A 22,128-nucleotide genomic window follows, 5' to 3' on the forward strand; every position below is an offset into this window, starting at 1 on the left:
CCCGTGTGTGTGCCTATCACTTTGGCCTATCATCAGTACGTACAGGAACAGCGCGCAGCGCAGCATACACGCTCTGTACGTAGAGCGAGCCGTGTGGCGTGTGTGTGAACGCGAACGATCCAAAACAAAAGCACACGGCCGATCGACCCTCACCGAATCACGAACTACTGCTGCCATAGGAAAAATGATGGACTGCAAACATATGCTACCATGTCTTCTTCTACTCATGCTTACATGTCCACTCACTTTGAGTGAGATCTACAACCTTATATCATCAAATGATTTTGATGCGATCAAGGCATCCAAGGAAGTTGTGGCGATTTCATTCATCAGATGTGAGTATCTCTGTATTATTGCTATGCGCTGCAACGGCAGTGTTTCCCGATACGGAAAGAGGGAATTGCGGTTTCAGCTGTCAGCAGTGATATCTAACAGTAACACAGTTACTAGCTGTGTAGGCTGTTGACCGACAAGTATGTTTAGTTCCGCGAAAAACTTCTCATTTATAAATGAGAAGTTTTTTCGCGGAATTAGACATACTTGTCGGTCAATGTAGGCTGTAGCTATCCCCATATGAGCTATAGCTAGATTAGGAGCTAGGGCATCCGGGAATGCATAGATAATGCCATGAACTTCAAGGTAAATTCAAGATATTTTGACCCGTCACTCCTCCTATTTGCTATGTTAATGTAGGTAGGGAACCGTAATAGGCGTTAATGTACAGTTCATTTGTAAATGGGATCAAGACCCTCACTAAATTTATTATGATGTAGACCCATATATTGACTACTAGACTAGCTATGGTCAAGATGGTACAAACACTGAAATTAGCCCGACCAGACGATGTTAGAGTACAGCGACTGGGCTGTGTATAGTTACACTGAAATTAGCCCCGGAGACCCGCCGTTCTGCGGCGGGGTCCTGGCGGCTACCCTGCAGTTTCGTGCAAGTGAGAATCACGAACAACTCCCTATTGCCACATATACGGCAACTTCACAAATAAACCATAGCTAAATGTCCATCATAAACACAGTGACAATATAAAATGAAATATACACTACCCCATTGCCTTGGTCCTTCTCACCAATTTATCTGGAAACTGCATAATTTTCCACATTTTTTAGGAGTAGGCGGTCTGCCCTAGTGGAGAGCTTTGCTGCTATTTTGAACGTGTTTATCCATCAGTACGCATCTACGCATGCGTAAACAATGACGTCAACGTTACGGACGCAAAAGGATATGAATAATGCATCATCGCACGGTGAATATGCATCATGTAGCGAGTAATACAGCTGTCAATGCACTGCACTGAATGCATTGTGTGCGCATGTGCAAGTGATTGTGAGTTTTAGTGAGCATCGGTGAGCTGAAGATATTTGCCTTATAAGACAGCATTTTCTGCATCATAAGCAATGAAATGCATCAAACAGTCGCCGATAAGAATCATTTAGGTTTAGTCCACCCATGTAAGTATTGCCAGTAGTTTTTGTTGAAAAATTAAGGAAATACAGCGCCGGAACGGCACCCGTTTGGTACAACATTAGAATATCGAGGCCAAAACGGCGCAGCCCCAACACTGTACGTTGTACGTTGGGGCTGCTGGTCGCAGTTACACTGAAATATACTAAGTGTACGGTACTCAGTTTGCATAATCAAACAGTGGCCAAACATTTAACAGATCAGACCCACATTTAGCATGCACTTTGGTAGCCCGACCAGACGCTGTTACGCTATGCGAAAACAGCGTCTGACGTACGCGGCATGCAGCCTCGAAGTGAGGAACCTCAACACAACTACAAAACTTAGGAAAATGTATACTTTTCTCCTTTAAACAGAATACTTTACTCACGTTAAATGCATGTTTCTATTACAGAAGAATAGTCCGCCACACTGGGTCCATGGAGACCACTTGCGATAAGTCCGTGGAACAAATAAAATTACACTTTCTGGCGCAATTCCTGACCGTCGGGCTTCGTCGTTGCAGGATTCAAAATGGTGCCTTGACTTATGCGCATGCGTGACCGGATGTGCTCCAGAGCGAGCACGTGTGCGTTGAAAGTGTCGAACAAACCTTGGCGTCTGCTACACAATAACCGCGGTATGGAGCTCAATGCTCGTCGCCCGACCAGACGCCAGCCGCCGCCAAGCCCAGTACATTTTATAGCTGTATACTAGTAACCGTGCGTACGCTGCTTGAAGTGTAACAGCACGGTCGACAGCGCGACCTTTTGAAAGGGCATTCACATCACGTGACCACCCGATATCTAAACTTGGCCTTGCGTGAAAGATTGTGTACGGTGTGGACATGCTGGATATGATGATCAATTTCGGTAAGTTTCATTTTGTACATTTGAATACTGATAGCATCAGATGTAGAGTAAATATTGAAGAGTATACTCGATGGGTTTGAGGTGACAAAAATGAACGTAAGTATCAAAAGTCAAAGCTATCGTGATACGATTACGTCGCTCTCCTAGTGGTTGGTGGTCGCGCGCGTACAGCCCTGTCGCGACGTACCATGTACAGCGACTGGGCTGTGTATAGTTAGCACTTTGGATGATAAAGTTAATAGTTGAATGTTCTCTCGTGATTGAAACCTGTACTATATTCACATGACACAATTCAGTTTCACCTTATAATTATTTTAAATCATCATATTGCAGCCAAACCGTATGATGTACAGTTCCAGAACCACTTCAGATCATCAGGGGAACACCTACAGGACTTTGGTGTCCTCTTGGGAACAGTAAGTACGGGCAGGTTTTTTTTTTTTTTATTATTTATTATTATTATTTTTTTTTATCCCTGAGGAGGGTGGGGTTGGGGGTAATGGATCATTTTACACAGGTGCTATATCTCTTGATTGTTAGGTGGGAACAAACTACTTGATAAATCAGAAATTCCTTTCACTGTTTATCCTCTTGCAGACTAGACCTATGAATTTCTTCTTTTGGTTTTACTTTCCCTGATTGCCCAGCTTGGCAAAGTGCTGATTTACTTTGAACAAATCAAGGAGTTGAAAGAGGCCTGAGCTTTTGATCCTAGCAGAATCTTTTTCAGAGACAAAATTGCAAAGGGAAGCAATCACGTAATGAACTACATGCAACAAGCACAGTCTGAGGAACAAGCACAGTCTGAGGAGGGCTACAGACACAGAACAATGAAAACAAAAGGGGTGGGTTAGAAGTCTAAGGTACGGAGCCAAACAGGTATTGACCCATTGAGGACGGACTGATTTTGCTACAACACACATTTCCTATAGACACCTGCCCGAGTACACTCGGGACTCGTCCTCAACGGGTTAAAGAAAGGGGGATTAAAGGGGAGGGGTGAATTAAGACAACAGGCAGAGATGGGCAAGTGATGGACCTAAGGATCATAAAGGGGCTACCTGTGAAAGAGTAATGTGACAGATGAATAGGGAGGCAACATCAAACAAGATAAGGAACTACACAAGGGTAAAGAATGGGAAAAGAGTGAAATAGCAACAGTGGGGGGGGGGGGGGGGGAGGGGGGTGTTGAACAAGCACGGTGCCCCTAAAACTGAGTTACAAAGATGTGGCAAAGCATGAAGTGAGAGCTAACATACAGTAGGCATATACTGGTAGGCACAAACCATTATTATATGAGTGTGTATGTACATGTGGAAAAGGGCTATGAGGAAAGGAAGCAATAAATGTACATTAGGTAAAATGTGTAGACTAAGGAATGACAGGAAAGACATCACTTATTTCCCTTCTGGAAGTTGAGGCCAAGGGGTAGGATTGTCTGAAGTCGTCTCATCCAGAGTTTCTCTCTGCTGGTTTGGACTGTGACGAGACGATCTTTGTACTCTTGTCCAGACACAGTCCGAACCAGCAGAGAGAAGCTCTGGATGAGAGGACTTCAGACAACCCAACCCCATGGCTTCAACATCCTGGAGGGAAATCTCTAATATGTTTTCTGTTATTCCTTACTGTACCCATTTTACCTAATGTATGCCTTTTATTACCGTTTTTCCATCCTCTTGTCAAAGTTACTTCTATACATCCCTTTTCCACCGACATATACTGTAACCCCCCCCCCCCCCACACACACTTTTATTAGTTTGTGTCGAATATGTATGTATATTCTTTCTTTTGTTGGCTTTATGCATTTATGTTTCAATCTGCTAACATATAGTATGCATTTATTTTTTTCTTTAAAAAATTGTTTATGTTTGACACTTTGCCTTTATTGGTTAGTTCTCACATGTTTCATTTTTTTTGCCACTATTTTTGTATTGTAAAAGTGGATATTTGACTTATTTTTCGCACTAGGCCGCATAAGATGAATTTCACATGTTTTTAATTCTGCGGAATCAAGACATTAAATACTGGACTATATGGCAAGCTAATATTCACATGCTTATATCTTCACGCAAGTTACTGGTTGCACGAAATGTGCTAAAATTTCAACTCCGCGAAAATTTCCACTTTCACAGTACTTCAGGTTTAGGGCACACTGCTTGTTTAGCTGCCCCCCCCCCCCTTTCACTCTTTTTATTTTTTTTATTTTTAATCCATCTGTTCCCTACTTATTTGATATTGCGACACAGGTTGCCCCCTATGTTCCTTGAGAACATCACTGACCCACCTCTGCCCTTTGTCTATTCACCTTCTTGCTTTAATCACCTTTTTTACATGTTCAGCTCTGTGCCTTTGACTTCTAACTACTCTTACTTTTTTTGCTGCTCTTTGCCCCTAGCTCTCATTGGATTGTGCTTGTTGTGTGTAGTCCTTTGTAGTATATAACATGAATTCATATCAAACATGATTTGATTTCATTGCATGATTGGATATCAACCATACATGTGATTGCTTTTCCTGCCTGTTTGTCATTTGCCTCTGATGAAAATTCTGCTGAGATTGAAAGCTAAGGTCCCTTTTGACTCCATTTTACTCCATTGGCTCGTCACTTACATAAACAGTTTTCAGCAGCCGTATTTTGCTACATATACATGTGTACTTCAAATCAAACAGAAATTCCTTCTTCTAATGTCAACTGCAACTCGCTGATGAAAGCATCAGAATTTCAGGAAAGTATCGGAAATTAAATTGCTGTGTCAAGAGATACAGGAAACGCCCACATTTTCCAACCTCAACACCTCTGTACTCACAATGCAAGCAAAACACATCTGCTAAGGATATATTCTAGTCAGTGGGTCGGATGGGTATAATTTTAGAGGTTTTTGCAAATTGAAATTCATCTGAGCACACTCCAGTTGAAAAGCAGCGGTTGAGTGTGTGTAGCATATTAAAGAAAGTCTTCCCCCCCCCCCAAGCATTTATTGATCCAAAGGACGGATCAATGTGAATTTCTTGTTGCCAGATGCTGACTTTAATGCCTACCTGACACAAGCTAATTTGAGCCATGATAACACAATTTCTAGAAAGCGTGTTCAGGCTCGGTTTCGATAAACCTTCATTGTAGATGTATTCTCCCTTGTGTTGGGTGGGTGGGGGGGGGGAGCTATAAAAATGCCCCTTTTTTGTAATTAAATAGTCTTGTCATCAGACCAGGGTAGCTCTTCATTGTGAGGTCTGTTCTTGATCCCACTTTCTCTTATTCATCGATAGTCATGCAAAGAATTGCAGTCCCACTTAATAATTTCTCTTCCATTGCTATGCCCTGTGCAGGGACTTGTCTTCATCCATGCTGATGTATTAAATGTTGTGTGTTTTTGGATTGTTTTGTAGGTGGATTGCCTGGTGGACCCAGTCACCGAGTATTGTACCAAGCCTGAAGCAGTAGAAAATGTCCTTGTCTTCAGGTACATGAAACTCTCAGACTTGAAATGTCATCAGTGGTAGCTTTTTCAATCTTGATCTCTGAATGTTGAGAGCCAAAAACAAAACAAACAAACAAATCTAAGTTAACAGAAATACTTCATAATGTATCCACACTATAAGCTTGTGTGCTGTAACACAGTCATCTTTAACTGCAATTCTTGTGTAATTCTGCTAACTATATCAATCATGTCTCTTTGCTATTTATATAGTATTATAGTTAATACTTATACTTACTATGATTTCTTCTTTTTTTTGGGGGGGGGGGGGAGGAAAGAGTGTTCTTCTTGTTGTATGTGATGGAAAAATTGCAGATGCCAGTGACATGACATAAAATGAGTACAGCTTTTTTAGTGCTAAGTGCAATGCATCTGATGGACTTTGATTCAGATGGTTCTGCTGAGACAAATTGGTGAAAAAGAAGAAAAAAATGTGGCATACATACAGTACTGCATGAAAAGTTAATAGAGTGATGCACCTTTTTCACATGGAATGTCTCAACATGCATCGAGACAATTATCTCTCATATAGATGTTTTCTGAAACACAGATTGCTAGTTTGATTTGATAGGATTTCTACATACTTACCGTACATTTGCAATGTTTTGTTGTCATGAAGCTCAAAAACATAAATTATAACAATCAGACTATGCCCATCACAGAAATTCTCAGTGTACAGCTGTAGCTGTATATTTTAATAGAGATGCAGGGACACATTTCAAATACATTCTTCATGATTTTAATCCTGTCATATTCTTTACAGGCACGGTACATTCATCCTACCCTTGGCCTATGATACCTTGTATGGAGTGGATGCCATAGTATCAAATATCCTACAGTGAGTAGAAATTTTGTGGTACTATTTGATTTTAAGTTGTGTTGCTATGAAAGTGGAGTTTTGATGATTTTATATCAAGCAATTTTAGTCGTGACTAGTATTTGTTCCATATCAAGTACACTTTTCAATTTTTTTTTTTTTTAGCCTGTGCTCGTGTGTTTGTGTAAAGGCAATGCAATATTGATGATAATTATTCTCTTCGTTATATTGCAATGCAGGGGATATGCTCAAACATGAAGATTGGTTGCCATAATTCTTAAGTTTTTGCTGTGTCTGATAATGAGGGGATATCAAAATATATTGCCCAAACTGCTGCTATTTGGCAGGAGTAAAAGATGAATAGAAGGTAATATCTCAGCTGTTGCATTATCTTACAAAAATGTTTGACGTATACTGTTCATTTGCATAACATTCACTTTATTGTGGGCTAATTCATGGGGGAACAAAAAATCAATGCCATGGAGAAGACGGCAAGAGCCTAGTTGCAATTTTCCATTTTTGCTTACAGTAATTTCAAGGTTCATATTGTATGTTTGCAATGAAAGCTATTTGGAGATAGTGCCTATAGCATGATAGGCATGATGAAGTTCCATGTGCTATTTGGGGATTCTGCTATATAAGATGAAAATTAGCCTGCAATTTTTTCCATCTCTTTGCATCCATGTCTGCAGTCTCGTCCTTATCTTTGATGTGCCGATCGCTTCTGAAAGATCTGAATTTCAAGATCTCCTGGAGTCCCAGAAAGGCCGACGTGATGTCATCTTGGGATTTGTGCCTGCCATTGGCATTACAGGTATTTGGCTTATCTTCTGTCTTTTGAGGAGAGGGTGAATATGTTTTGTGTTATGCAAATGAGAACTTGACCTACTGTATGTCAGTGAAATGAAGATTCCAGAGAAAAAGAAAGAAAACAGAGGTCTGTCAACATTCTCATAACTTACTTTCCTGTCTGCTAGAGGGAATTTTTTATTACCTCCGCCAAAGAAGGAGGAGGTTAAGTGATCATCGGCATTGGTTTGTCTGTTTGCAAAATAAATCAAAAAGTTAATGAAACTTGCATGAAAAAGTTGATATTGACACAAGGAACACCTCATTCAATTTTGGTAGTGATCTGGAAATTTTTATGGATTTTTGAAGGATTTTTCATCTTTTGGCATGTAAGGTCAACGAACTTGGGGTTCAAACTGCGCATGTACTGAAGGTTTACATATGCGCACAAAAGCGCATGCTCTGCTCAGGCAAGGCACCTTGCAATGACGTAAACAAAAGGCTTCTATTTTTGGGAAATTGCATGCGCGTAAGGGTGGAAATGAGTTGCTTGCTTGGCGTAGGTCTGTGCTCTCTGCGTGCTTTTCTAGTTTGTTTATTTCATTGAATATGGTCATATCAATGGACCCATCTCTTACCAGAAATATGAGGACTTATTCAAAAACAGAGCAGCTGCAGAGGGCATCTCCCATCTCAAGTAACCTTTGGAAAAGCTCATAAACAGGATAGCCGTAATCCATGGGATTATTTCTATAGATTCTGCCGGGTTATATGTCACGTTGATGATGGAATACCAATAATTCTCTTACCGATCTGAATCAATCATTTCCATTTTTGTGTTTGTTCGATCCGACACCAGCTGACAGGGCCTTCACCGAAGTGGCCTTTGCCTACAGACACAAGTACAAATTCATTGCGACAACCAGGAAGGATCTGATAGCTGACATTGATGGCAGGTACAAAAACAAAGATGCAAGTGGAATTTTAGAACAATGATAATAAGGACAAACAATAACAAAGTAATTTGAAATGACTGTGTAGGCAATAGTGAAAATAATGGTTTGTGTTGTTTCTAATGAAAGTAATGATAGTTTGTATGATGATAATGAGAAGAATGTGACATTGTAATATTGTACATATGTTGTATCTGCTTCTCCTACAGAAGATTATTCATAATGTTTGTACAGTCATCTTTATCCTGGCAGTGGCATCATCCTAGAAAAACATAGTGAAATCCCATGAATCTAGTTGATTAAGTATTTTCAATATTTTACCCTCCCCCTGAAAAAACAAAACAAAATACCATCCTGAAGTTTGTCACCAAAACAAAAATTTTGATTAATGGCATGACTATTGTATCTCATTCCATATTCAATCATTCTTGCCAAAACAAGACAACAAAACAAAAATGTACTGATCTACACAAAATAACTCAATGTTGATTATGCAAATGTTCTATGCATTTAAAACCTATGTTTATCTGTGGGCTTTGTCAATTTCAGAATTCAAATTTAGAAAACAAAACAATTTGATGCCATGGAAGGACACCAACATACACTTAAAAATTTAGAAGATGTACATTCATCTTTTATCAATTTACAATGTACAATTTGCATATCCTGTTTAAAGTTAATATTTTCTTATCAAGAATGTTTCTTTGTTTGAAAATATTTAAGTTCAGAATTAGGTAATATGAGTTTTTGTTCTATAGCAACATTTCCCAAAGGAAATTCAACACATGACCATACAAAAATAGAACACTTGTAACAGAAACCTTAGGGTTTGTAATTATTGCTATGTTGGGCAATGTGGCTTGTATTATTATTAAAGACAGCGGTTCTTCTTCTGTACTGTAATGATACTTCATCTCTTTCTCTATCTCAGGATACCCAGCTTGTCTCGAGCTCCAGTCTCCGCAGTATTTGTTTTGCACTGCAGTACAGCGGCCCCCAGAGAGCCCTGTGCCCAGGCCAGATACCAAGGGCCCATCAGCACAGAGGGACTCGTCATGCTGATGAAGACGTTGGCTCTCCCATTTGTGGTATGTACTCTGGGTATTGATACAGTATTGATCTCACTTCTCATGCATTAGTAAAATCTAGAATGTTTCCGCAAAAGATAAAAAATGATTGCGGACAAGATATTAATTGGTAATATCACAAGACTCTCAATCACGTCCAGGAATATTAAGGACAATATTTTGATAGTGAGGTGTAGTGGATAAATATGTTTAGAAACATATGAAGGAATGGCTAGATGCATACAGTGAATGTATGAGTATGTGATTAAATGAATGAATGAATGAATGAATGAATGGATCGATCGATCGATCGATCGATCGATCGATCAATCAATCAATCAATGTATGTTTGAATGAATGTAGGCATGAATGAATGAGATAGAACACAGGAATAAATGAAGTTCTTGATGGAATAATCAAATGTGTGATAAAACTGAAGATTGAGGAAAGACAGTGAGTGTAGGTGTGTGTATTTGGGTATTAAAGGAAGAGTCAATTATTTGCCTTCCATGCAGCTTTACAGTATGTGAACTTGTCTGTCCTCCAAGCATGTCATACTAGAAGATTATGCGTCAAACACATATCTTGCAGAGTCTGAGAAAACCAGAACTGAAAGCAATCTTCAGTCTGACAACACACAATAATAGGAGATTTTTGCATAGTAGTCACTTGAAATGTCACAGGGGAATTAATCTCGAGTATTATCTATGTGAATGTGCAATGCTAAATTCTTTGTCATTTCTGGGGCAGTGTTTGACCCTATTACATGGTTTGTTATGATTCTATTTTGTAAAGGTTGATATGACAGGGAAGGAAGAAGGAGACCCATTTCAGGAGCAAGGCATTGCAGCCTTGTATGCAGTCACTGATCCAGCCAATCACAAGCAAGCATTATCCATCGTCATGGAGACAGTGCCTTCGTTCAGGGGGAGCCTTGGATTTGTGGTCATCAACAGGTTAGCTACATGAGATCAGTTGCCATTGTAGAATAGTAAGGCTACTTAACTAAAGCTTTCCTCACATTGAACATTTCTATTTTATTACTGAAAAAGAATTCTGTCCAAAAATTATTCATGTTTTTCGAAAGGTATGCCTTAATAAAGACACTGTTTAACACTGACATGGCTCAATTGAATTACAAAATGAACTTTGCTGACTCAGCTGCATAAAGATGTTCAATGGAAAAAAAAAAAGAAAATACTCGAGGAAACAAGTTTTGAAAATTATGCTGTCAATATCACTCTGCTCATGAACCGTTCTGGAATGGTGAATTGTAATACAGAAGGATGAGCAGAATTCAATTATGTGAATAACAATAAGCTAGTCCTCTTAATGTTTGGATAGTTTATGATGTGATTGAACTGACACATGTACACAAGTGTACGTACATGGAACAAGATGTATCAAGTTTTGTGTATGTTTTTTAGAATTGTTTGATTTGTTTTACATTTGTGTGAGTACTCATTTTCTCAGATTGCTCCAAATATTTTTTTTTCTGTCAATATTCTTTGTGATCAGAAAAGATACATTGGTTGTCACTGAGTGTATCAAAGATTTTGGGCTTACATGGTGAAATGTCTAACATCACTCAATTCAATGTTTTTTGGAATTGATATTTTGTGCATTAACCCTGGAGTTGATTTGAAGTCTTGGAGGCAAAATGTTACCTAAATTGAATAAACTGAAGTAACGTTCCTTTATGGTGTGAAATAAAGAAAACAGCAACAACACCAAATCTGGTGTGATGAAGTGAAATAAAGATCTGAAACTTATAGCTAGAGAGGACGAATAATGAATTGATGTAGATCTGCCATGTAGGGAGTCCTGAAATGATTTCTGCATGTTTCTTACTCCACAGGGATGATGTCACTGATGATATCTTGTTGATGGCTGATACAAAATGTATCCCAGCATGCTTTGTTCTTCGGGGAATCAAGGAGGTAACTTTTTTTTTTTTTTTACATGTTCAGAGCTGCCAACTATTTTTTTTTTTTCAAATTACTATGTTTTTACTTCATCAAACATAATAAAATGTATTTTTTGATATGAAAATATGTGATGTATTTTCTGAAATAGAATGCGTAGTATCTAATGCCTTTAAAGGGGATGGCTAGTAACCGATCAGTGGGAATCAGTGGGAATGCTGAGGGATGATTGTTCCAATCCTTTTGGGATTCATTTAAGAGTACATTATATATCTACTGTTGTGCGAAAATTATTTGCTTCAGAACGGTCTCATATTCAAGTAATGTGCAGATTAATGCCCCGTCACTGACCAGGGACGCTAATCTGGAAACATTAAACTGCACATTACTTGAATATGAGACCATTCTGAAGCAAATAATTTTCACACAACAATAGATATATAATGTACTCTTAAATGAATCCCGCAAGGATTGGAACAATCATCCTCCAGCATTCCCACTGATTCCCACTGATCAGTTACTAGCCATCCCCTTTAAACCAACTTATGGATTTTGCTCTCCGAATATGAGTTTTTTTTTTTCCCCATGTCCATTGGTATGATTTTATATCTGCAGAGGTGGGCACCCCTGCATATCTCATGTGATGGCATTTGTTGTCAAGCATGTCGACACTCTAAAGTATGATTTGTGTAAGTTTGATATGTAAGTATGATTTGACATAAAGAGAGACTCATCTTGTATTTTTGCCATTGTTATATTAGAAGAATCCATAACTTCATTTTGATATAATGAAATAAAAATTATATATTTTCAATACCTCAAATGAATTACAAAAACTTCTTGCGGTGGAATATATAATGGTATGACTGCTCTTAACCTGCTGAAGACTAGTCAAAGAGTATACTCTGGGTAGGTACATGTATCTATGGCAAATGTGTGAATATAGCTTATCAGTTCATCCTCTATGGGTGGAAAAGTAGGTTGCTGCTGAATTTTGACGCAAGCATTTGTCATGTTCATTGATTTCCGAGAGTAGCATGCCTTTGGTGAGCACATCCATGATGCCTTGGAACTGAAAAACTTTGTAGAGACCAACATTCATCTGGCATTCAGTTACCATGACAACCAAGACCAAGCCGAGGAGGATGGTAGCAATGCATATGGAGGGTATGACGATGAAGATCAACCACCAAGTGAGCTTTTACTTTGAATATTCCTTTTGCTAAGAGATAAATCTTCATAAAGGCTGGAATCAATTTGATATTTTTGTCCCTCTAATGATCCGTTTTGTATGAAGTGTCAAGTTTAGATGCTGTACAGTTTTATCGGACTGAAATAGACTCCCAGCTTATTTATCACATTCATGTAAAGGTGCTAACACCTAGATCCACTACAGTAGACCTGTTTCTGCTTTTAATGTGAAACTGGCAGCACAAAGTAGTGCCTTATATTGGATAATGATTCATAGAAAACATAACCCTTCACTGTGTATGAAAGAGAAGTGATTGGCAGATGAATCGATCTTCATTTACTGCCTACTGTAGTACGTTCTGAAAACCATGACTAGAACAGGCCTGTTTGAATAGAATAACCAATCACAGAATAGATGCACTGAAGCAAATTACAGTACCAATCCTATGTATAGACTTGCAGGTTGGCCAAAAGAAGTCCATAATCAAGCAATGGTCTTCTTTGAATTTGACTTTCCGCAGTACCCTGTTGAGGGAGTGTTTTCTAAAGTGTCACAGGAACCTCATAATTATATATTCCAAGTCGGGCTAACCTTCCCAATACATAATCTCCCTACAATACTGTCCCTTCAAGTGTTAAAGGAAGATAGTATAAGAAGTACAGCTCAGCAATGTCATTAGGATAGGAAGATAATTTTATGTTGTTTCATTATTCTGTGAAGATAGTCCTGAATTGATGCCTGGAGGGTTTGCATGTAACTTGTACTGATTTCTCTGAAATGACCAGTCCAAGAGCAGCAGGATGACCATGTCCAGGCAGCCACTGTCCACCTCAGACTGGCCCTCCAGCCCCCAGAGTCTCCCATACCTTCCTTGACCGATGTCACCTTCCCTTCATTCACTGGCAAGTCGCAACTGACCAGTGTGCTATTTACCATGAAGTGTAAGTGGCAAGAATATAGCACATTTACGATGTTGAAAATGAGGATCACAATTTCAACAAGCATTATTTGTGATAAATCTGAAGATTAATAGAAAATTAGTAATGATGTTTTTGTTATCAACATTATTTTTATTGATATCACTGTTGTTATGATCACTCCAAGCATAATTTTTGTGCAGTGTTGCAAAGCAAGGTGCATTCTTGGTGTGGTGAAAGTCACTGCTGGTATAGCTTTAGTGAAAACAAACAGCTGGCCTGTACAATACATGTAAGGAACTGGAGTGTGAATTGGTGTGAATGCTGGGCGTGCACGACAGATAGTGTACGGATCTATGCGGTGATACAGACGATATGGCATCGGCATTCAAAATCCTTGATGTACCATTCTTTTATCATTAACATTTCTTGTGGCCATCAGCAATGTTAAGATGGACCATGTCTGACAGTTTAAAAGCCAATTATTGAAGAAAAGTAGATAGTTTCATCTCAAAAATATGCTGATCTTGCACTAATCAATGGTTTGTTTTCACTCCGGCAGCTGCTTAATGCCCGAATGTCTGACCACGAAAATAGAATAATCAGTTCACTAACTTTCTGTATGTGACTGTGTATGTATTCTAGCAGTACTGATGTGCCTACAATCAATTCTGTGTTTGCAGGGAATCCTCGAAGCCTCGCATTTTTGCAGTCTTTTGAGTCTGCATCCCAGAGCATCATCTCCATGTTTCCAGAGGAAGGCCAGGACACCCCTCTGGCAAGAGTGGAATGTTCCAGCTGGCCAGATGTGTGTGACAAGAGCAATGTAACAGTCTATCCCACTGTCAAGATGTACAAGGAGAGGTCTGACATTGCAACTTATGGAGGGATTCTGGATGAAGGAAATTTCCTGAAGAGTTACATATTGTGAGTTTATGAACTTTCATTTCAGTGTACCTCCTTATTTTTGCATCAGTAGGTAGGAGATATTTTAATTTTGAATAGTTTCTTTAAGCTTTGCTCTGAGAAAGATATCTGCCTGTGGCTTCCATTGTACCATAACTAGCATTGTGTGATCATAGATTTCTCTATTAAACTCATTGATTCTTGTATCTGTGATGAAATCGTGTATTAATGTTTTTGTGTGGAAACAGACAGAAATAGAAATGCTGTGCAAGTTGAATATAGGAAGGATGTACCTCTAAAAAATATGTCTGCATCATCAGCTGCAAAGTAATGACGGTACCGATAAGTTCCTCAAATTATGCAACAAGTTGATGTGCTCTCCTCTGTGTCCTGATGACTTGATACCTTCTACAGGCACAAACTTCCTAACCCAGTGGAGCTCCAAGGCGCTAAAGATGTTGATGCCTTCACCATGGGAGTTCTACCTGATCCCTGGGTGAAGGACCACCTCCCTGGAGAAGTCGTGGCGATCATTCCAGATGACCACAGCAAAGGTCAGTCATTTCTGTGAATAATCAAGACACAGGGATAAATCAGATCATGAAGGTGATGGCCTTAATTTGCAGAGGGGTATCGTCGCAGTTACATGTAGTGGTTGGAGGTCATACCTACCACGCTAAGGAGAAACGTAGTGGCAGTTGAGAAGGCTGCCATAGCATTTTTGTATATTCAGCTTATTAACTAGTGAAGAACTGATCCAAGCATTGCAAGTATATATTGAGCATTATTGTTTATGTGCTTATGTCATGGTATTATGAATTCAGGGATTATACTTAGTTTATGTACATATTTATTTGTTTATATATTTATATTTATTCATATGTAAGCTTCATTCCATCTGTTCTTTGTATTTTTTTTTCCTCAATCAGAATTATCTGTCTTCAGACAAGTGGCACAAGAATTAGCTGGGGAATTCCTGCTTGGTCTGTGTACTTCAAAGTGTGCCCAAGAAATGTAAGTGCTCTACACTTCTCATTCCCAGGCTGATTTGCATGATTGGTGTCATTTACTAAGTGCTGTTGTTGTGATTTGTTTGGCTCCCCCCCCCCCCCCCCCGCCAAAAAAAAAAAAAAAAAAAAAAAAAAAAAGTTTGTTCTACTAGATATTCATGTATCATGCATTTATCCAAAGGGTATTCTTTGTAAAGCAGTCATTACTATATGTTTGTAGTTTTTTTTTTATATATTCTATAACATGGACAGCTTCTGTTTAGAGTATTCAAAATGTCTCTACAAAGTATTAAAAGAGACTGATAGTTTATTTTGATAATTGTATTGATACTATTTAAAAGCGACTGATTGTTCATTTTCCTAATTGTATTGATGCCCATTTGTATCTTTTTTTAGTCACTTCTGTAAGATTTCTGTCGGTATTGGAAAAAGTTATTTGATTTTATAATGAAAATGACAATTGTAAGTATATGTAAAAGGCTGTATCCACCCTAAGTATATGTAGGTGCTCAAAGTGTAGTAACATTTTGAATATTCAGATTATGCAACAGAATCTGGAACTGGTCCTGGGTGATGTCTTATTGATGGATGCTATGTAAAAGATAGAGGGAGAAATAATGCCGGACAAGCATATTTTGTACAGTTGTTCAATAAATCCATTTCCCTATAATGTTTTGATATCAAAGTTCAGTGACTCGTATCAATGTTCAGTAGCTTGTATCAGTTGCATGAGAGGGGTGACATTAAGTATGCACTTTACTCTGCCCACCTTGGCGATGCGAGTCAGAAATCTCTCAATCACTTTCCGTCGCATGTCAGGCTAGAGATCGGTGGGATGGACAAGCCGACTCCACCGTCTGTCGTCGTTGAGAAGTGGAACGACCCCAACAACCCAAGGACAAGCTTTGACGAGGAGTACACTCCTGAGAAACTGGGAGCTTTTATACGCCGAGCCAGCATGCCCATTCTGGTGAGATAATCGTCATAGTAAAGTGATCTGCCCCCAACCCCCCCCCCCCCCCCCCAAAAAAAAAAAAAAAGAAAAGAAAAGGAAGGAAGAAAAAGAAAACAAGATAAAATGAAAACCTTCAAAGAAAATGGATTCAAGTTTGCCAGAATCATTTAAAGAAATGGATAGATTAAAAAAAGAAATCATGTTGTTTTGAAGCACTCACAGCAGTTTATGTACCATTCTCATGAAATCACATTAGGCAGGCATTGTGGCATAATCAGCTATGCAAACCTAGATGCATAAGTGTCAGCATATAGTGACTGGTTTTTTTTTTCTCTCTCTCTCATTTTTGGTCACAAAGATTATTTCCGTGACAGTAACACAATGGCTTTTCAGCAGTGTGTGCTTGTAGTTTCTTTAGGCAGGCAATCAACATTGTATTCTTTTCTAGTAGACATTCCATAATCATTACAGTTTTGACGACATCAGTCAGGTGGCACATATTGCCAACTTATAATGACTACATTTTAAGACAATTTGTAGTGCATAGCCAATGAATTGTAGAAATTTAACAATAATCTGATACTTGACACCTTTATAAACCACCTAAAGTGCTAACCCAAAACTAGTTAAAAAATTACGTCACCCTGCACCCATTGATAAGGTGGATGACATTGTGTCAAACATTCATTATTGTACTCTCTTTGTCAATTTCTGATTGCCTTAGTATTTGTATTTCATTATGTAACTCACATTGGTATGATTATTTCTCATGATCCAGTGAGTCAGTCACCACTAGTGTTGATGTAAGCATTCCTCTCATATTATGGGAGTTGACACGATGGGTCAAACGCTCTGTTGTCCAGAAATAATTCCATTACACATTGGTTTTAGTGTGTCTACGTGGAATAAGATAGATGTTTGTAATAGGGACAGATTCAGGACAGTGGGACTGTTTTAATTGTGCAGAAACTACAGCGACTTGTACTCTTATTTTGTTTGGTTTTGTTTTCTTCTTTTTCTTTATGTCCACATCCCAGCCTGAGCTAACTGCGGCGAGCATGCCAACCTACATGGCTGAAGGGAAACCTTTTGCCATCCTCTTCAATACCGGCGATGATGTCTCCCGAGAAGCCATGCAGTCTCTTCTGAAGTTGGCGCAGGGTGAAATCCGTCAGCACTACGTCCTGTGCCAGATGGACAGGTGATTGATTGATTGGCATCTGTTTGTCGGCAGATTTCTTTGTATCACATGATTTCTCTATCACCACTATAATCTCGCGCTTCTTTCCTCGTTTTCTGGTTTTGTCTTCAATGTTCCATATGAAGACTTGGAAAACATCTGCATAATATTGATGGTACTATCATATTTTTACGAGTCATGAAAAAAACTCAGCAGATAGATGAATTGCTGAATCAAAACTAGAAAAGCACTCAGAGAGTGCAGACCTCTGCCTAGCAGCTTATTTCCACCCATACACACGTGCTGAAAATTGCCCAATTTCCAATGATAACGTAAAAAAAAGAATAAGTAAGCTACATGTAAATGTTTACCTCATCAGCTTCCTGCTACATGACATATTGAGCAGAGCATGTGCTTCAGTGCGCGTATGCAAACCTTAAATACATGCAGCTTGAACTCCCAAGTTCATTGACCCTATATGCCAACAAATTTAAAATCCTTCAAAAATTCATAAAAATTCCTGGATCACTACCGAAATTTGATTTTCTATTCCTTGTGTCATTATCAACTTTTAGTGTAAGTTTCATTCAAATCCGTTCCCAACTTTTTGAGTTATTTTGCACACACACAAACAAACAAATGCCGACAAAAACATAACCTCCTTTGTGGAGGTAATAATAAGAAATGATTAGATATAAGTGTGGTCCTCTCTCTCTCTCTCTCTCTCTCTCCACTTTCTCCTCTCAAGCTCTGATGAAGGTGCACTTGGTTCCAAGACTCTGGTTACTTATGGTCTGCTGCCAACACCTGATCAAGCCATGGTGGTCATCCTTGACCGTGTGGCCGGAGAGGTCTGTAGCTTCCCACAGGGTTCAGACCCCAGAGAGAGGTCTATCAAGGCTTGGCTGTTAGCCTCCCTCCAAGGCAACAGGGAATGCTCCGAGTATAGGCGTAGGTGTTTCCTGTTTTGGCTTGATTCTATTTCACCTTTTTTCTTCTGTACCTACTCCTTTACTTATTTATTTGTTGTTGTTGTTTTTTTCATACCACTATGAATAGGTTAGTACTGTACGAGCTGAAAATTTCGCGGTGGTTTTATTTTCGCAAATTTCGCGAATCGCCTTCGAACCGCGAAAATAACAACGCGCGATTTACTCAGTTAGACCCTTGTAACCGCGAAATAAACAACACGCGAAAATGTCCTCCAAGTAGCAATTCGCGAAAATATCTGTACGCGAAGATTTCAGCTCGTACATTATAGTGTGACTGCATACGGCTGAAACTTCGAGAAGTTTTTGACATTATAATAGATCCATTCATATTGTTTATGCGCATTGTGCATTCTTTTGTATGCTGTTGCACGTTTACAGTTTTTCCTGTGAAAAAAAAAATGGAAGTATGGGTAGTTTTGTATCACTGAAACTCCACATAGTTTTATTTGTAGTGTGACCGCCAGCTCAAACTTCTGGAAGATAACAGGAAGCAAACTATGCTTTGTTTCATGTAGTGTGGCAGCAGCTAAAGTGTGTAATTCATGTTCTATCATGCAATTTGATTCCATTACCAACAGGATGGAATGGGGCTATCATGATAAAGAACCTATCTACTAAGGTTAGGAAGCTTCTTCATAGGATCAAGATTTAATTCGTGGAATTCTTTGCCCTTTAACTGCTTATAAGATGAGTGATATAGGAAGGAATGTGTTAGCTGTGTATGTTTGTGATGGATGTTACATGTAGGTACTAGCACAAAAAATTTGTCATCTTTGTTATCTGTAGAGGCAAGCTAAAAAAACAAACAAAAAAAAGACAGCTTTTAGCATGGTTACAGTGACTTGAGTGTGTCAAGTATAAAGTTAAGTCATGACACTAAACATGTCCGACTTGGTCCTACTAAAAGGGAATATTCATTTGTTTGGAAGATGTAGAATGTTGGACCATTCATTGGTGACCTTTTTGATATCTAGCCTTTTTGTCTTCTTGTTGGACTCGGTTCACTTCAGAAAGAGATTGCAAAATAAGAGAAGCAAATGTGGAGATTATCAATCTTTTGTATATGCTTTCATTATCACTCAAATTCACTCCATGCATACCAAGGCAATTGGTCTGTGAATGCATGGATCTCCAAGTTTTGTAGCTCTCATTGGGTGTAAATCCCACATGTACGTGATTTGTAGATACCCAAGTGAGAAGAGAATGTTCTTTTCTTTCCCCCCACAAAGCCCTGATTAACCGGGAGTGGAAGCCGCTGGTCCCACCCTACGACTACCTCAAACTCATGGAGGAAGAAGAGCAGGTGATACGCCATGGTCGTCGGGGCTTGAGGCAGGAGGAGGGCCCGACGCCTCTGGCCCGGGAGGATGCGGACGACAGAGAGGAGTCTGGTATTGGAGACGGCCCCGAAGATACCATGGCTGATGTGCCTCCCTCAAAACAAGACCACTCCCATCAACACGAGGAACTATAAGCAGAAGCGGGTTTTGATCGTTACCGCCATCAGGGAAGGAAGAGGTTAAGTGATCATTGGCGTTGGTTTGTCTGTTTGCAAAATTGCGCAAAATTGTTGTGAATGGATTTAAATGAAACTTGCAGGAAAAGTTGGTAATGACACAAGGAACAGATGATTCAATTTTGGTAGTGATGTAGGAATTTTTATGGATTCTTGAAGGATTTTTATTGTTTTTCAGATAGGGTCAGTGAACTTGGGAGTTGAAGCTGCGGATATTTGAGGTTTCATGCGCGCTCTGAAGCGTGTGCTCTGCTCAGGTGAGGCACATAGCTGGAAGCTGATACGTAAACAAAAGGCTTCGATCTCTGTAGGATATTGGGCGATTTTCAGCATGTGTGTATGATAATGGGTGGAGCTGCTTGGCAGAGGTCTGCACTCTACGAGTGTTTTTCTAGTTTGTTTGCTTGATTTGTTTGTTTGTTTGTTTGTTTTTGCATCAACATGGAGAAATCCTGAATTCTATAATAATGGAGCAAAAGAATCTGCACACAGGGTATTACCTCTTAGACAGACTAATGAATCTCTTGTTAATTTCAGCAGCAAAACATTCTTTTGCCAGGCTAATGTGAGAAAGATGATGCTTTTTTTGGTCAGAATGTGCTCTATTTTCCGTCACTGCACACCACCACTTACTCTCATTGTATTTCCCATGATTTTGTAACAAATTTGCCTCTTTGTTATTACTGAGTATTTTCACCAACTCAATCGGGATACTCGCCAAAGTATATGGCTGGCAGGCACCTCAGCTCATCGCTCACTCATTCATGGTCACCTCACAGTCACACCCTCGCTCATCAGAGCAACCACCAACAGTGAGCACCCACTACATGCACCTATTATGTAGGCCAAGACATCACAAAATGAGTCAACAGTCAGGGTACGTACCGTTCCGATGTGTTTAATCAAAGGAGGATCACTCCAATACAGCTGCAGTGTATGTCGATTCAAGTACAGTGTTGCAAGAGAGAAGTACAGTAGACAGTATTGCAGCCAAAACAGCACCGTGGCAGGATCAGGGAGGTGAGACAACTCACCTCCCTGCACCTCCCTGGCAGGATTCAGTCTTCACCCCACTGCAATCCTCGGGCAAACTCATCAACAACTGACTAGATAAGTACACATCACTAAACTTTATACTGACCTGACACTGGGTCAGGCACACACACACTCATGACCCGTGTACTTTAACACATGACCTATGCCTACAGTACAGTACACACTCCAGTGCACACTCCAGTGCACAACCCTGGACTGATCCATTACAGTGAGAGGGGTGCTCTAGGCAATTTTGTGACACAACCCTCTACCAAGATTGAAACGTCCCAGTTTCAAATTATCTGAAAACGCCACAAAATTCACAGAACTTTTTTTTTTTTTTCAAAGAAAACAAAACGAAAACTATTTACAAACTCTGAGGTACGACTGACCAACACACGTATGGCAATTAAGGCATCAAGTATAACATACAAAAATATACCTTCTCACGTAGCATATACAGTAGCGTATCGAAAATATTTCTTATCACACACTAATGTTTGGCATTAGTTGTTTAGCACTGAAAAAAAAAGTATCACAACTTTAGAAAACGTATGTCACTTCCATACTTTGCATTTTGAAACACCCTGTATCTCTTGGCACAAATAGTAGGAATGTGAATACAAGCATAAAACTTCATAAAAGTCACGTTTACACCTGAGGAACTTGCAGCAATTAAACTCCAGATGTTATCATACATGTAATACAAAACAAAATCATGTCTCGTTCATGGTAACATCGCATAACTGTCAAATCGTTCTGGTAGAGAAAAACAACAGATAAAGTGAGCAGAAATAGTTGAAGAGAGGGGGAAATGTGAGGCAGAACCTATACGGATAGTCAAAAAGGAAAAAGCAAAAGTATCAGGCCATAGAGAAGTAAAGTAGAGAATGGAAAGTTAAGACATCTTCTAGTAATCACTAGAAAACAAGATGTTTACTCGTTATGTACACAAATCTTTCCGAAGTCCAACAACAACGAACTACAAAGTACAGCTGTACCATAAAATCAAGTACACTTTCAGAAAGCGCTGACAAGATTCTCCAACAATGTTATCAACAAACAGAC

At 39.2% G+C, this 22,128-nt stretch overlaps 1 protein-coding gene across 1 annotated transcript; it reads left to right on the top strand.

Annotated features, from left to right (window-relative positions):
- Positions 1-226: 226 nt before the first annotated feature.
- On the top strand, positions 227-20,240 carry LOC140236959 (thioredoxin domain-containing protein 16-like). The gene is made up of 18 exons (XM_072316907.1): positions 227-335; positions 2,664-2,746; positions 5,718-5,791; positions 6,570-6,644; positions 7,316-7,437; positions 8,272-8,368; positions 9,297-9,453; positions 10,228-10,388; positions 11,291-11,372; positions 12,394-12,550; positions 13,335-13,490; positions 14,150-14,393; positions 14,787-14,926; positions 15,302-15,386; positions 16,166-16,352; positions 17,375-17,538; positions 18,266-18,468; positions 19,739-20,240. The coding sequence occupies exons 1-18, from the start codon at positions 227-229 to the stop codon at positions 19,981-19,983; spliced, it is 2,541 nt and encodes an 846-aa protein (XP_072173008.1). The 3' UTR covers positions 19,984-20,240.
- The last annotated feature ends 1,888 nt before the right edge of the window (positions 20,241-22,128 follow it).

This window comes from Diadema setosum, chromosome 1 (genome assembly GCF_964275005.1).
Source record: "Diadema setosum chromosome 1, eeDiaSeto1, whole genome shotgun sequence".
Lineage (NCBI taxonomy): Eukaryota > Metazoa > Echinodermata > Echinoidea > Diadematoida > Diadematidae > Diadema > Diadema setosum.